This window comes from Oncorhynchus gorbuscha, linkage group LG02 (assembly GCF_021184085.1).
Source record: "Oncorhynchus gorbuscha isolate QuinsamMale2020 ecotype Even-year linkage group LG02, OgorEven_v1.0, whole genome shotgun sequence".
Taxonomy (NCBI): Eukaryota; Metazoa; Chordata; class Actinopteri; order Salmoniformes; family Salmonidae; genus Oncorhynchus; species Oncorhynchus gorbuscha.
In genome coordinates, this window is record NC_060174.1 from 66,151,155 (window position 1) to 66,166,994 (window position 15,840).

The 15,840-nt window shown below is 40.1% G+C and overlaps 1 protein-coding gene and 1 pseudogene across 4 annotated transcripts in view; one reads left to right on the forward strand and one right to left on the reverse strand.

Moving 5' to 3' along the window:
* Positions 1–27: 27 nt before the first annotated feature.
* Positions 28–6,581, reverse strand: LOC123993880 (bcl2-associated agonist of cell death-like). Of its 3 annotated transcripts, none has more exons than XM_046296354.1 (5): positions 6,150–6,581; positions 5,867–5,939; positions 5,602–5,752; positions 5,205–5,431; positions 28–1,258 (listed from the first exon to the last, which is right to left on the reverse strand). In XM_046296354.1, exons 3-5 carry the CDS (start codon positions 5,741–5,743, stop codon positions 1,157–1,159), a joined length of 471 nt encoding a protein of 156 aa, XP_046152310.1. In that variant the 5' UTR covers positions 5,744–5,752; positions 5,867–5,939; positions 6,150–6,581; the 3' UTR covers positions 28–1,156. The 3 variants fall into 3 exon arrangements, with proteins under 3 accessions (XP_046152310.1, XP_046152300.1, XP_046152318.1); XM_046296344.1 differs by having other exon boundaries at positions 5,867–5,942; XM_046296362.1 differs by lacking the exon at positions 5,867–5,939.
* Positions 6,582–13,271: 6,690 nt separating this feature from the next.
* LOC124007748 overlaps positions 13,272–15,840 on the forward strand; it is a 58,769-nt pseudogene continuing 56,200 nt past the window's right edge. The window contains exons 1-2 of the transcript XR_006834000.1: positions 13,272–13,909; positions 14,217–14,263. The product of XR_006834000.1 is annotated as a sodium/calcium exchanger 1-like (transcript). The remainder of the gene's footprint in view (positions 13,910–14,216; positions 14,264–15,840) is intronic.

Sequence of the window (15,840 nt, forward strand, 5' to 3'; positions counted from 1 at the left end):
GGATATTGGTATCAGCCAAAAATGTTATATCGGTGCAGCACTAGTTTTAATAAGACATTTTCAAACATTTCATATGTTACATAACATAAAAAGATGTAAAAACAGTTAACAGTTATTAATGAAAAGGAGAAATATCAAAATGTTAAGACACACAAAAAAGTTTCAAATTGAATTTCAGTTATAACTGAAGGCAGTGACCATAGTTGTTCTACACCAGACTGCCCTATCTATATACACTCATATTTCTTCAACCGAAGAACAGTATTCAGAATATTTGCTTATAAGGCAGTTGAGAAGGGTGTATATGGCCTGGATTGTAATTATGTCTTCATCTTTGTTTTAAATATCGGTATGCATAATATACAATTGAAAAAAATATACAGATTCAAATGGAAGATGATTGCAATTGAAAAGAACATTATGAAATGTACAGTCTCTAAGTTTAAGATAAATACCAAAATAAACTGAGTGTACCAGTCAAAGTATGTATGAGGATAATTGTTGAATGTCAAAACATTACATTTTTGGCAAAACCCTGAATTGAAGAGTTGTAAGAGCTTATGTGAAGTCAGAATTTGTTTTTGCAGAATAAAGCATTCAATAGACTAGCATAGCTAATGATTGAAATCGGGGAAAAATATGTATAATAGAAAATTGTGTTCAACATACAACATATCTGTCTAATAATTATTGTCCTCACAGATCAGTTCTTTCACACGTTTCATATTTTAAGAATCTCGAAAGTATATTTACATTGTGAACTTCTTGAAATTCATACCTACAAATGTAGAACATTTTCAATAGAACAATTTATGACATTTCTCTGGAAATATTTGTTATACGTATTTATACATATGTTATAAATATGTCAGTAGCACAAGAGATTGTCACTTAGAAAATGCATCTATTATGCACTGAATAACTTATTAATTATTGCAACATATTTTCAATTATGCAGTGAATTATTACATAACGTTTGATTTGATTGTACAAAAAGGTCACATTTGAACTGGTGATATTTTCCATAAAAATACTGTAATTTCCATAAAAGTATGCACACGGGACGTGGATATTTCAGCTGTGGTCCAATCGTTATGGAAATGAGTATGAACTCCTTCTTGCCTTGGCTGGGTCTTTGAAAGAGGTGTGAACTTTTTCACTCCCTGCCTTCGGCCTCGTTTGGACTCCAGAGGAAAGAGAACCATCCTCGGGAGACCTCCTGCTTGACCCCTCCTGGGCTAATCCCTCTCTTGGGCTCCTAGGGAGGGAAATGGATAGAAAGGTCAACTCTATACATTTTTATGTAAAGCAGTATGGATGTGCATCTTTCCCTTCAAAATGATTCGGTATTGGGAAAGGGGGAATGTGTCTTCCGCGTTTAACCCAACCCCTCTGAATCAGAGAGCGATTAACCAAAATGTTTTGTTTTTTGTCGTTTTTAAACAACTAATTGACCGACATCGATAATTTGAATTCCATTTCATAATATTTTTTTCTATGAGCTCAATGCACACAAAGGTGAAAGGCGGAGCAGTTTGAGTGTGTCAAGAACTTCAAAGCTGTGTATCAAGAATGGTCCACCAACTAAAGGACATCCAGCCAATTGGACACAACTGTGGGAAGCAATGGAGTCAACATGGGCCAGCATCCCTGTGGAATGCTTTCAACACCTTGCCCCGATGAATTAAGGCTGTTCTGGGGGTAAAGGGGGGGGGGAGGAAACTCAATATTAGGAAGGTGTTCATAATGTTTTGTATACTCAATGAACAAAACAGACATATTTTCATAAAGTGAATAAATGATAGTGATTGCAGTAATGGGAAGCCACTACCATAATATAATAATAATAATAATAAATGCCATTTAGCAGACGCTTTTATCCAAAGCGACTTACCATCATGGGACTTGTATTGTTTTATTCTGCGTTGTTACAGAATTCAACCCGTGTTTCATTTTTTAAAATTTTATCGAAACCGAAAAACCTTGATTATTTTTTAATAATCAAACCGAAACCAAACTGACCTCCAGCACTACTGGATACATGGGCTCCAATACAATACAGGAACAATACAATTTAGTTTGAAAAGATTTGTGCGATTCAGTTTGATTAGATGCGATAAGATGAAGAAATTTGTTTATACAATGGGGCAAAAAAGTATTTAGTCAGCCACCAATTGTGCAAGTTCTCCCACTTAAAAAGATGAGAGAGGCCTGTAATTTTCATCATAGGTACACTTCAACTATGACAGACAAAATGAGAAGAAAAGAAAATCACATTTTAGGATATTTTATGAATTTATTTGCAAATTATGGTGGAAAATAAGTATTTGGTCAATAATACAAGTTTATCTCAATACTTTGTTATATACCCTTTGTTGGCAATGATAGAGGTCAAACGTTTTCTGTAAGTCTTCACAAGTGTTTCACACACTGTTGCTGGTATTTTGGCCCATTCCTCCATGCAGATCTCCTCTAGAGCAGTGATGTTTTGGGGCTGTTGCTGGGCAACACGGACTTTCAACTCCCTCCAAAGATTTTCTATGAGGCTGAGATCTGGAGACTGGCTAGGCCACTCCAGGACCTTGAAATGCTTCTTACGAAGCCACTCCTTCGTTGCCCGGGCGGTGTGTTTGGGATCATTGTCATACTGAAAGACCCAGCCACATTTCATCTTCAGTAGGTATGGTGTTCTTTGGATGCAACTCAGCATTCTTTGTCCTCCAAACACGACGAGATGAGTTTTTACCAAAAAGTTATATTTTGGTTTCATCTGACCATATGACATTCTCCCAAACTTCTTCTGGATCATCCAAATGCTCTCTAGCAAACTTCAGATGGGCCTGGACATGTACTGGCTTAAGCAGGGGAAGACGTCTGGCACTGCAGGATTTGAGTCCCTGGCGGCGTAGTGTGTTACTGATGGTAGGCTTTGTTACTTTGGTCCCAGCTCTCTGCAGGTCATTCACTAGGTCCCCCCGTGTGGTTCTGGGATTTTTGCTCACCGCTCTTGTGATCATTTTGACCCCACGGGGTGAGATCTTGCGTGGAGCCCCAGATCAAGGGAAATTATCAGTGGTCTTGTATGTCTTCCATTTCCTAATAATTGCTCCCACAGTTGATTTCTTCAAACATAGCTGCTTACCTATTGCAGATTCAGTCTTCCCAGCCTGGTGCAGGTCTACAATTTTGTTTCTGGTGTCCTTTAACAGCTCTTTGGTCTTGGCCATAGTGGAGTTTGGAGTGTGACTGTTTGAGGTTGTGGACAGGTGTCTTTTATACTGATAACAAGTTCAAACAGGTGGGAGAACTTGTGGGAGAACTTGCACAATTGGTGGCTGACTAAATACTTTATTGCCCCACTGTATCTCTGTGAGCATTTCTGCTTTACTAAGACAATCCATCCACCTGACAGGTGTGGCATACCAATAAGCTGATTAAACAGCATGATCATTGCACAGATGCACCTTGTGCTGGGGTCAATAAAAGGCCACTCTAAAATGTTTTGTCACACAACACAATTCCACAGATGTCTCAAGTTTTGAGGGAGCATGTAATTGGCATGCTGATGGCAGGAATGTCCACCAGAGCTGTTGCCAGAGAATTTAAAGTAATTTCTCTACCATAAGCCGCCTCCGTCATTTTAGAGAATTTGGCAGTACGTCTAACCGGCCTCACTACCGCAGACCTGTGTAACCACGCCAGTCCAGGACTTCCACGTCTGGCTTCTTCACCTGTGGGAGTTTACTGAAGAGCATTTCTGCCTGTAATAAAGACATTTCTGATCGACTGGGCCTGGCTCCCTGTCATTTTTGCAGATTAAGTGTCTGAGCTAGTAATGTATCAATATTTATATCAGTATACACTGATTGTTTAAAGCAAAACTACCAAACGCATTGCTAATGGTGAATCTCTTGTAAGGCCCGTTCAGCAGGTATAGCCAGATGACAGTGGTCTCCGATAACTTACTACCGGTAAAAACACAATTTTAAACAGTGCATAGATAACAATAACCTAGCAAATTACATAGGTTGTCACCAATGTTCCCTCTAATTTCTTTCGGAACTGAGAAAATTTAAATAATAATAATAATATAATATAAAATTTCAGGTCTGCTGAGCACAAACTTGAACGTTTACTGTGAACTGAGGCTCTACCAGCTTTAAATTAGTTTTAACAGTGTTCAATTGGGCTATTGTGGCTAACAGAGTGGCCTAACATCAAAAACAATTGAGAAAATACATCCCGTAACATTTTAACATGGAAATAGCGGTTCTATAATTCAGCCTACAGTAGCAGCCAATGTGTGGTGTTCAGTGTTGGAAAAAACATGCAGGGCTTGACATTAACCTGTTTATCCACTTGTCCTTCAGACAAGGTGGTGACTGAAAATGGTGTTTAATGCAAGAAACCACTTTCCAAAATAAAATACATCACCATATCATTATTAGAGAATCAAACAAATGATGCTACTCTCTGCCTATTGGCTACTTAGCTTATTCAAGCCGGTCTCAAAATACAAGATTCTTTACCTGACTCGCTTTTCAAAGATGTCTAGAAATGCACATGTTTTGTGCTCTTGTTGGAAGCAACCATTACCCCATTGCGGACTACAAATGAGCTATAACTGGGCTAATAACTCACTAACAAGCAAAGGATATGAACAAATGTGCACACGTCGCTAGGGTTGTTCGGCATGCAACATGACTCGTGGATCAATGACTGTCAACACAGTTACATACTTAGTTCAACATGGAAGGAGAGGACACATCAGTTGTCACAATAGAGGTATTTTTGAAAGATAGAAAGAAAGTAGTATGAGCAAAACATGTTGGTGAATCAGCTATTCTTAATGTTTGAATCAATTTTCTGACCGATGCATGCTACATTTGGATCCTTTGGGGCCTGCGGAACGATCAAGTTCTATTTTAAACATTTGAATCAGGGACCGATGGTGAATCATTACGTCCATATTAAGCAGTCTTTACTGCAATCACTGTCAAGTAGTGATACTCTGGTAAAATTAGCTCCCTACAGTACATAAATGCACTACGCCTAGACTTTTGGAGTCCATTCATGTGGCGAAGGATGAAGTCAAATTGATTACACGTTTACTGTATAGTAATGTATAGTATATAGGAACTAGAGTGTCTGCTCTGTCCCCACTCTTTCAATTGTACACTCCTCTGTCAGACCTCATATCTTACCCCTTTGTCGAGCCAGGTGTCAAATTCATCACTCATCCTCCTCAGCTGGCGGCCATATTTCTTTGCAGCCCACAGTGTAGGAGGAGCAGACTGCGATCGGCTTCGGAAAGGAGCCCCATCGCCCCCGCCCTCCTCAGTAGGAGTTATTGCATCCTGAAACTCTGTGTCATCCCTTCTGCCAACCTGGGAGCACACTTGGGACTCGGAGTAGAGCCGAGCTCGCCCACCTGTGTCAGTGAGTGGAAAGGGATGGGGGGAATTGAGATATGGTTAGATATATTAAAATATAACTTAAGAGGTTCACACATGTATCCAAACTGAGTATTAATGCATTTTCATATTATTTTACATTTCCAGGCTTGATAAGTTTGAGGGTAAATTCTAGTTTGATTCTGACCTGGTCGTGGTCTGATGCTCGTCGTAGTGGAGACATTATGGAGCTGAAATTCTGGGTAGTGTGTGGTTCCTGAGTGGTCAGACTCATCTTGTTCATTCATGGTTTCTGGATTGTCATCCACACAATCATGTGTGTGGTCCATTGTAAATATCTGAAGAGAAAATGGACATCCATAGTGAATGATAGTGTTGATTATAGCCATGTATCCGATTCCTGACTATACAAAACATTAAAAACAGCTGCTCTTTCCATTGCATAGACTGACCAGGTGAATCCAGGTGAAAACTATGATCCCTTATAGGTGCCAGGTTCACCGGTTTGTGTCAAGAACTGCAACTCTGCTGGGGGGGGCAACTCAATGTTAGGAAGGTGTTCCTAATGTTTGGTATACTCAGTGTATATCTACTGTAAGGATATACTATCACCACAGGGTGTTGGTAAAATCACTATAAATGTATTTTATTGACAAATATAAATTGAACTTTTTAGAAAATATCTGCAACATATTTTTGTCAAGTAACTTAACCAGTTAGCTAGCTAGAACTTACCCAAGGACCTGTCTCGAGTCCTGATGACTTACAAAAGGGTTGATTACATTTTGGTTATCCTCTTCTTATGTCAATGTTAAACTGGAGGTGATATGATATTTCTGTCTTTTCCACGAACCGGTCGGTGATGATTTCCTCGCATTGCATGTGGCACTACCGAATACAAAAATATAGTAACGGGCTAGCTACCTTTAGCTAGCGTTACCTGATTAGTCGTTGAATTGTTTTGCGTGGCACCGGGAGCCGGATCAAATGTTCAAAATGAACTTGTATAACTAGCTACCTGACATTTTATTTTCTTATTTTCTGTTATTTTCTTTACGACTGCCTTCGCAAAATTCTATTTCAGTTGGACGACTTTCTCAAATTATTATCGAAATGTCTTCACGTGATTACCTACTTTCACAGGCGACGCACCCAATGTTTTTGTTGTCTTCCGTCGTCTTGTACGTCACTGTAGTAGTACCTCTTTACCCAATCGACTGCCACTGGCATTCAGAAAGAGCCAATAAGGGCACGCTGCTAGGGTTTACTGAGTGACTATCTTGTCAAAACGTCACTGTTGCGAAAGGGCTATGGACAGCCAAACGTCTCGTGACTTGTTATCCATTTCGCCCATCCGTAGTGGATCATAGATGTGTTGTCGTGGAGATTTAGATTATCTGATGAATAAACACACTTTTACATTAGGTAGACACATTTCCCAATGGCCTGTATATTTGTTCTTCTTCGGCAATTTAGAGCAATTTTCACTGTTGAATTTGAGAAGGTGGATTTATCTGAGATATCACCCCTAATTATGTTTCATTTGTTTGAAGCAGAACAGTATTCTGGCCATGATGATGGACCTGTAATGATGGGCATCACGTCAACCTATGTTTGCTTTTGTTCCCCAGACCCCTTCCCACAAAAGCATAAAACATAAAACCACTGGTTATGTCTCCAATCCAATGATTGCATTCATCAAGTTACGGTTGGAAAACTACTGGTAATTTATCGAAGTTACTGGAATGTTCAGTCATTTTGGTAATAAACGGGTATTCAATGGAAATCTATAGTAACTTGTGTAATTTGTACTTGAATAACTTTTCAAAAATATACTTGTATATAGTATTAATTTGTGTATATGAGTTTTTAGTGGATGGTTCAAGAGAATATAGCTGAAAAAAGCATCTAATCAGCAATGGCATTATTTTCAATTAACTCTGTAACTCTTCCAATTATTGCTTTTTTTCACAACTGCACTTGCACATCATCATCTGCACATCTATCACTCCAGTGTTAATGCTAAATTGTAATTATTTCACCTCTATGGCCTATTTATTGCCTTACCTCCCTACTCCCTACATTGACTGTACGTTTGTTTATGTGTAACTCTGTTGTTTTTGTCACACTGCTTTGCTTTATCTTGGCCAGGTCTCAGTTGTAAATGAGAACTTGTTCTCAACTGGCCTAGCTGGTTAAATAAAGGTGAGAAAAAAATAAAACTGCCATCAGTTTGGCACCAAAACATTTACAACAAATATTGACATGGTTAAATAAAAGTGTGTAAAAAAAATATAAATGATATTTCATGCTTAAACCCTCATGTTAAACACCAAATGGCATTCACTAAGTTGATGGTTTATATTTAGGATAATGTCATTCTAGTTCTATTTTAAGATCATCTTATTTTATTATTTTATATATTTTTACACTTGATAAGGCCATACAGATGGCCAGATACAGACCCCTGTAATAATCTGAAGTACCAAAAAAAGAAATGTGTTAAAATTCCCCCTCAAAAATGTAAAGTCACCAAAATTCTGGTAATTTACTGGTAAACTTAGAAAATGTCCAGTTATAGAACCTCCCTTTGCAACACTATATCAAGTCGTCTGAGAAGGTGGCCGGAAAGGCAACGAGGAAATGAAGCCATAAAAAACATTGAGATACAGTCTCTATCTTGCCTATATGTTGTTTTATTTACTATATGGTGTTTTATTTACTATAGTTATCTAGTTGCAGTTTCGTTTTATAGCCACTAGATAGCGGGAAACTCTTATACATCAAAGCTGTGCTGTAAATTATTTGACTGTAGCATGCTATAAAATGGTCCAATCCAAATCCAGGATTGTAATTTAGTATGTTGAGTCCATATCAACCACTACAAGTGCATTTATATTAATTCATCATAAGGGAGGGTCATTCCTGCTAACATTTCTGGAAAGGGAGGTAGTAGGCTTGCTGGAATTATTTGTTTTACTAACACTAGCACTTCATGGGTATAAGTTTAGATCACAGTCTCTACCAGAGACAACTCAACATGTCAAGGCAACATGCAATGATAGGGAAGAAATGAAATATTCCTTATTAGAGTACCTGTGTGCTCACTGAAAGTCTCACCATTACCAGTAGTCAAAGGGATGAATACACACACACACACACACACACACACACACACACACACACACACACACACACACACACACACACACACACACACACACACACACACACACACACACACACACACACACACACACACACACACACACACACACACACACACACACACACACACACACACACACACACACACTGTTTGGGATATATTTTCTGTTTTCTAGTGTCTTAGAAAATGAGCAGTGTCAAGGCTGCCTATAGTCAATATTTCTGATGTTATCAACCTAAATCCGTCAGTGCTTGTTTTCTATTTATCATTTCTTGAGCTTGGATGGTTTATTTAAGTATTTTATTGTACAGTAAATCTTACTGCTGCTGTTTCTCATCCGGGTTTACTGATTTAGTTTATGAACTCAGACCAGATTACTGGACCCTTTGTGCACATTAGTATGGGGTGATCATTTGAAACTAAATTTAATCGAAGATGTAATCGGTGTAATCTGGTCTGAGTGATAAAGTAATAATCTATCATGACAGGGCCAGAAACAATAACTAGCAATGCTGCACACTCCAAGAAAGGTTCAAATCACACCTTTCTGGTAAAAAATAGTTAGGAATTGCTGAAGTGTAGTCACTTTTGAGGACACAAGCTCAAGTACACAGTACAAATGTGTTGAAAATATGAAATATTTTACATTACGTATTTCCTATTCAACAAAAGTGTAGGAATAAGGCTTGAAATGACTTATATTCATTTCTAAATATAGTATAATCAATTGATAAAATGACCATAAGATCTCACCTTCCTTATAACTGTAAAATACATATTTGCATATTTAATGTGCATATTTTCTAAAGGTGTCTCTTGATCAAAACTTATTTTTTTAACCTTTATTTAACTAGGCAAGTCAGTTAAGAACAAATTCTTATTTTCAATGACGGCCTAGGAACAGTGGGTTAACTGCCTGTTCAGGGGCAGAACGAGATATGTGTACCTTGTCAGCTCGGGGGTTAGCCTCCTGGACTCGTTAGGAGCTGACTTTTCATCTCATATTAATATTGACTGTCTATGACAAACAGAAAGTGTTTTTTTTAAAAAATGAGCTCTGAATGTGCTACAGCAACAAAACCACTCTCTCCTGTTGCATTACAATGTAAGGATTTCAGACATGCGTTGTTAGTGGCTGTGACATAGAGTTCAGCCAGGCGTTGATGGACAGTCGAAAGAGCTAATTAAATGGTAGGACCCAGCTTCAAGTGGTGTCAGATTTCACATCCTGCTTCACACAGACAGAAGATACATACTCCTGTGTCTGTGAGAATCAGGGTTATTGCTCAATGCAAGCCATCTCGATCTATGCTGTCCACATATACATTTTTAAGGGAAAATGTCAGTTGGAACTGTTACCAGAACCACGCAGTTGAGGTCTCAACATACTGTTTGTTCTAAGTTAGAATAGTAGAATATACAAGGTGCAATTTCGAAATTTGGTTGTGCATCAGCAGTTTTTCTCTTGCTATGTCAGTCAATGATAGTCACTCAATTAACCCATGTCAGCAAAACGTTTTTAGATTGGTAAGTTAGTCTGCAGCCAGCTATCTAAACTTAATCATCATAGTCAAATTACCGACTGGGGGGCCCCCATTGATTTTGTTTGTCAGTCTCACTCAGATATCATATTAAAACCAGCAAACATTTCTTTCCACCTTATGGAAAAATGTGTAGAATCGCATACAATTAGTTATAAATTGCTAAATCTACTCTCCGCCCATTGGCAAAATGTGTAGAATTGCTGCTGACTTGCTTTAAAACGGCAACATTTTCTCTACACCCCATGGCAAAATGTGTAGAATTGCAGCAGACTTGCTTTAAAACGGCAACATTTTCTCTACACCCCATGGCAAAATGTGTAGAATTGCAGCAGACTTGCTTTAAAACAGCAACATTTTCTCTACACCCCATGTCAACAACTACAGACCAGTATCCCTTCTTTCTTTTCTCTCCAAAACTCTTGAACGTGCCGTCCTTGGCCAGCTCTCCCGCTATCTCTCTCAGAATGACCTTCTTGATCCAAATCAGTCAGGTTTCAAGACTAGTCATTCAACTGAGACTGCTCTTCTCTGTATCACGGAGGCGCTCCGCACTGCTAAAACTAACTCTCTCTCCTCTGCTCTCATCCTTCTAGACCTATCGGCTGCCTTCGATACTGTGAACCATCAGATCCTCCTCTCCACCCTCTCCGAGTTGGGCATCTCCGGCGCGGCCCACGCTTGGATTGTGTCCTACCTGACAGGTCGCTCCTACCAGGTGGCGTGGCCAGAATCTGTCTCCTCACCACGCGCTCTCACCGCTGGTGTCCCCCAGGGCTCTGTTCTAGGCCCTCTCCTATTCTCGCTATACACCAAGTCACTTGGCTCTGTCATAACCTCACATGGTCTCTCCTATCATTGCTATGCAGACGACACACAATTAATCTTCTCCTTTCCCCCTTCTGATGACCAGGTGGCGAATCGCATCTCTGCATGTCTGGCTGACATATCAGTGTGGATGACGGATCACCACCTCAAGCTGAACCTCGGCAAGACGGAGCTGCTCTTCCTCCCGGGGAAGGACTGCCCGTTCCATGATCTCGCCATCACGGTTGACAACTCCATTGTGTCCTCCTCCCAGAGCGCTAAGAACCTTGGCGTGATCCTGGACAACACCCTGTCATTCTCAACTAACATCAAGGCGGTGGCCCGTTCCTGTAGGTTCATGCTCTACAACATCCGCAGAGTACGACCCTGCCTCACACAGGAAGCGGCGCAGGTCCTAATCCAGGCACTTGTCATCTCCCGTCTGGATTACTGCAACTCGCTGTTGGCTGGGCTCCCTGCCTGTGCCATTAAACCCCTACAACTCATCCAGAACGCCACAGCCCGTCTGGTGTTCAACCTTCCCAAGTTCTCTCACGTCACCCCGCTCCTCCGCTCTCTCCACTGGCTTCCAGTTGAAGCTCGCATCCGCTACAAGACCATGGTGCTTGCCTACGGAGCTGTGAGGGGAACGGCACCTCAGTACCTCCAGGCTCTGATCAGGCCCTACACCCAAACAAAGGCACTGCGTTCATCCACCTCTGGCCTGCTCGCCACCCTACCACTGAGGAAGTATAGTTCCCGCTCAGCCCAGTCAAAACTGTTCGCTGCTCTGGCCCCCCAATGGTGGAACAAACTCCCTTACGACGCCAGGACAGCGGAGTGAATCACCACCTTCCGGAGACACCTGAAACCCCACCTCTTTAAGGAATACCTAGGATAGGATAAAGTAATCCTTCTCACCCCCCCCCCCTTAAAAGATTTAGATGCACTATTGTAAAGTGGCTGCTCCACTGGATGTCATAAGGTGAACGCACCAATTTGTAAGTTGCTCTGGATAAGAGCGTCTGCTAAATGACTTAAATATAAATGTAAATGTAATGGCAAAATGTGTTGAATTGCACAAAATGGAGGGGGGGGTATGCACATATGGGTACACAGACTGCGGTCCCTCATGATGAGTTCTGATTTTTTTGTGGCCCCCACCCTATCAAAGTTGCCCATCCCTGGTTTAAACTGAGTCGATGTCCACAGGGGCTTGGGGTATTGGATTATACTCACCTGCCCTGGCCCTGAGCAAATAACCTGAATGGCTTTGTTACTGTAGATGCCTTGGTGGCTCAAATCTGTAGCTGTGAGCAAGTAGGCTAATGGTGCATTCCGTGAGAGGCAAAACAAAGAAAACATGATTACTTGATATTACATGAATATATATCCATTGTTTAGTAGCCTAAGGTTGTGCAGGGAGGCCCTGCCGTCAGGGGAAACTCAGTGAAAATTTGTGGAGGCCAGGTCTGCCGTCACTCACTGGGCTGGGGCTCATCCAGAATGATGTGATTATAAGTGGCTTTCGATTATGCAACCATAGACACAATGCCAGTCTGTGGGCAGTCCATTTATCCAAAACCAGCAGAGTGACAACGATTTAATTTGTTTATCAGTTCCCCTGTCCAGGAAGACCATAACCCTCTTCAAAATGTCTGAAACATTGCTCTCATAGGGAGTTACAACCATGGGTTCCATCCAAAGGTTATTTGGTTACATTTAGGTTTTGAAAGCTGTGAAATTATTCCCCAAATTAGTTGCTTTACCATTATACTTTATTTTAACCTAAATACATCTATTAAATTTCATATTCTACAGTATGCCGTGGAGCGCCATTCTTTACTTACCCAAATGTAACGTCTGGTTATAACAGTAAGATTTATGGAGATCACAATGTTTCAATAGACTGGATAAATGCTAACAAGTAGTGTTGTTAATTGACAACTTGCGGTATGCATGAAGCAAAGACTCATTATTAATGTAAATAGGAAGAGAAAAGATCAGTAACCACAGGTTTAAAAAAAAAATTTGGTGGAGAAAATCCAATAATTTAAATTATTTATGTCGGCCGTTAATGGGCAGGCAATGGGGAGGACGAGACCCGCGTATCGAGCCGTTTCCAAACGCCCCCCCCCCCCCCCCCGCTCTGCAGTCCACGCTTCTATAAACTGCTGTACCCTCTCGCCACTGTTTCTGCATGGTGCCTAACCCTGTCCACTGATAGACGAAATTAGAGAGGGCTGCATTTGCAGATATCCCCGTGTCTGCCTATCCATCCTGTTCTCCCCCATTTCCATCACCTTTGCTTCTATGCTAAACTGATGCTGATGTGAGCATTGGGTTTAAGTCCGTTTCCATCACTCATTCGCGCCTACACCCATGTGCATCTCTCTATCGTAGGCTATTCTTCGAATGGACTCTGAGAAACAGCATTTTCCAATTAATTTTTGGTTTAATTGTGAAACATTATGCTAAACCTGTTTATTATTTGTTTAATTTAGTGCAGACAAACGGTAGTTTGGTATTCTGTTTGCTGTGGAGAATAAATGGCCGATCCAAAAAGGAGCGAGGTCTTTAAACGATCCAGCACGGTGTCAATCATTTAACTCAATAATTCAGCATCAACAACCGCTCATTGCCTGGCTAACAGAGACGAGTGCCAAATTAGATTTTAAAATAAATAAACATAAACATAAACAAAAGATTCTGAATATCAGACATTATTTATTAAGAATAAAATGACCGAGAATAGCATATCAATTCAATCCATGTTCGCAAGGAAACCTGCCTGAGAAGCCTAGAAGAAGCGCCTAGGCAAGCTGAGCGACGTCTCCAAGATCCAGCGCATCAACGCGAGGAGCACCATTGATAGGCTAGTGTTCTTTGGAGGCAACATACAGTGAGTTTTGCTGTGCCACATTGTATACGGAGAAGGAGTCGAAGGACAGGAAGCAGCTGATATTGGGCAGCAGCAAGTGAGTATTATTGCTATACAATGCATTGGCCAGCACCGAACCAAATGGATGAATCATTGCTTTACATTGCACATATGAATTCCGCAAATAAGCTACCACTTTAATGGTAAACAAGGTTGTTTAACAATAAGCTAACCAACACGTTGTCTTATTGGGAGGAGGTGCATTGGATTGGATACAGGTAGCTTCATATAGGATATTGTGTGCACCTTTAAAAAACATATGAATTCTGAACGCTAGTGTCATTTTGGGTATCTCTTATCGACCAAGTTTTAAGAATTGATGTCATTGTCCTGTCTTGCAACAGTACCACATAGGAAGAAAGCCTGCTTGTCCCCTGCCATTCGGGAAGAGGTAAGGGTGATGATCTATTAAGACAAGTTTTTTTTAGTTCCTGCTGACAGAGCGCTGTTCAGGTGAGTGATAACACTGTTCTTTCTACAGCGAGTTTGACCTATTCCAGAGACTATGGAATACTGTGTGTTTTTTATTAAAACTATGGAAGTAATAACCTCAGTCAATCGCTTTGTTTGTACCCTAGAAGTGTACCTGTTAACGTTTGTAGTACCTTAGCTACAGTATTGTGTCCAATTGTTGATGCTGTCGTTGACACACCTGTTTATTGTCAACCTGTGTGTTAGTGTAATGTTCTACATCCTCTTCCTGATTGTGTCATGGTAATGCTACAAAGTCTACAGGAGTTGCATACTTGTCTTATTAAGATGTGTCGATATGGTTTACATAACACATTGAGATTAGGTTATACCTGAGTCCAGAGTGTTATTGTACCGCAGCAACACTGTAACAACAAGTTGCACATCCAAAGTAGTGTTTTTCCACCAAACAAATGACATTAAATGACCATGTGAATTGCTGGTATTACATGTTGTTTCCTGGATGAAACATATGCATTGGTGTGAGAAGAGAACCTCTTTGTATGTGTTTTTTTCATTAGTGCAATGCATCAACGTGCGTGTTGTGCTGCATCGGTGATGTAGATTCCCTTCATGATACTTATGAAGGATGAAAAAAAGAGGATGGAGGCCTGAGATGTTTAGACCATATATTACATAATCCTGTGGATGCCTTCGCTCTTCACCTGAATAATCTAATGTTGAGTTAGTGGTTCTATTTTTATTTACCACATGTTAAGGGAATCCAGTTCCTGTTTTATCTGCGCTCGTAGGGCTTGGCTCTGGACAAACGTTAAATGCTGAGAGATAGGGGGTTTTGAGCTTTCTTTGATGCACAGCTGCTTGTATTTTTTGCATTTTGAATATCTCTGATCTCATTTTCTGCGTTGGAGGATGGTAAATGCGATTAGTTGTGTGTTAGTGCGATACATTAACTACCCATCCTAGAAGTTTCAGTTATTATTATTATTATTATTATTATTATTAAGGAGCTGGTGTGAAAAAGAACAATGGCAGACAGCAACTCATTGAACAAATCCATAGTAATTTAACCTCTGTGCTCCTATGAGTTCAGTAGCTACTGTGGGACTTGGTCAAAAAGGTCTGTAAGAACAAGTACGTTCAGTGTTATGTAGTGTTAGAAATACCATTTTAAGGATGCAACAGTTAAATTATGTTCAGAAACATGACACAAACATGAATCCATCAAAATTACATAATTACTTAATGTTTGTCATTTTAGTGCCTATTTAGTTTATTTATTAAATGTATTAGTCCTATTTTATTATCCTTTATGTTATATCAGATTTAAAATAGTTTCCTCTCTTAAGATACAAGTATCAACATGTCAGTTTTTACATGTACAGTAGGGTTATTTTGTCAAGTTGAGAGATTCTGTCCATCGCCAACATCCTCATTGAGCTGGATTGGCTCTAGTACCATTCTTTGCTGTTTTTTTGAGTTTTGGTTAGAGACATGAACTTTGACTGCTGGCGCATTCCACCAATATTTGTTCTG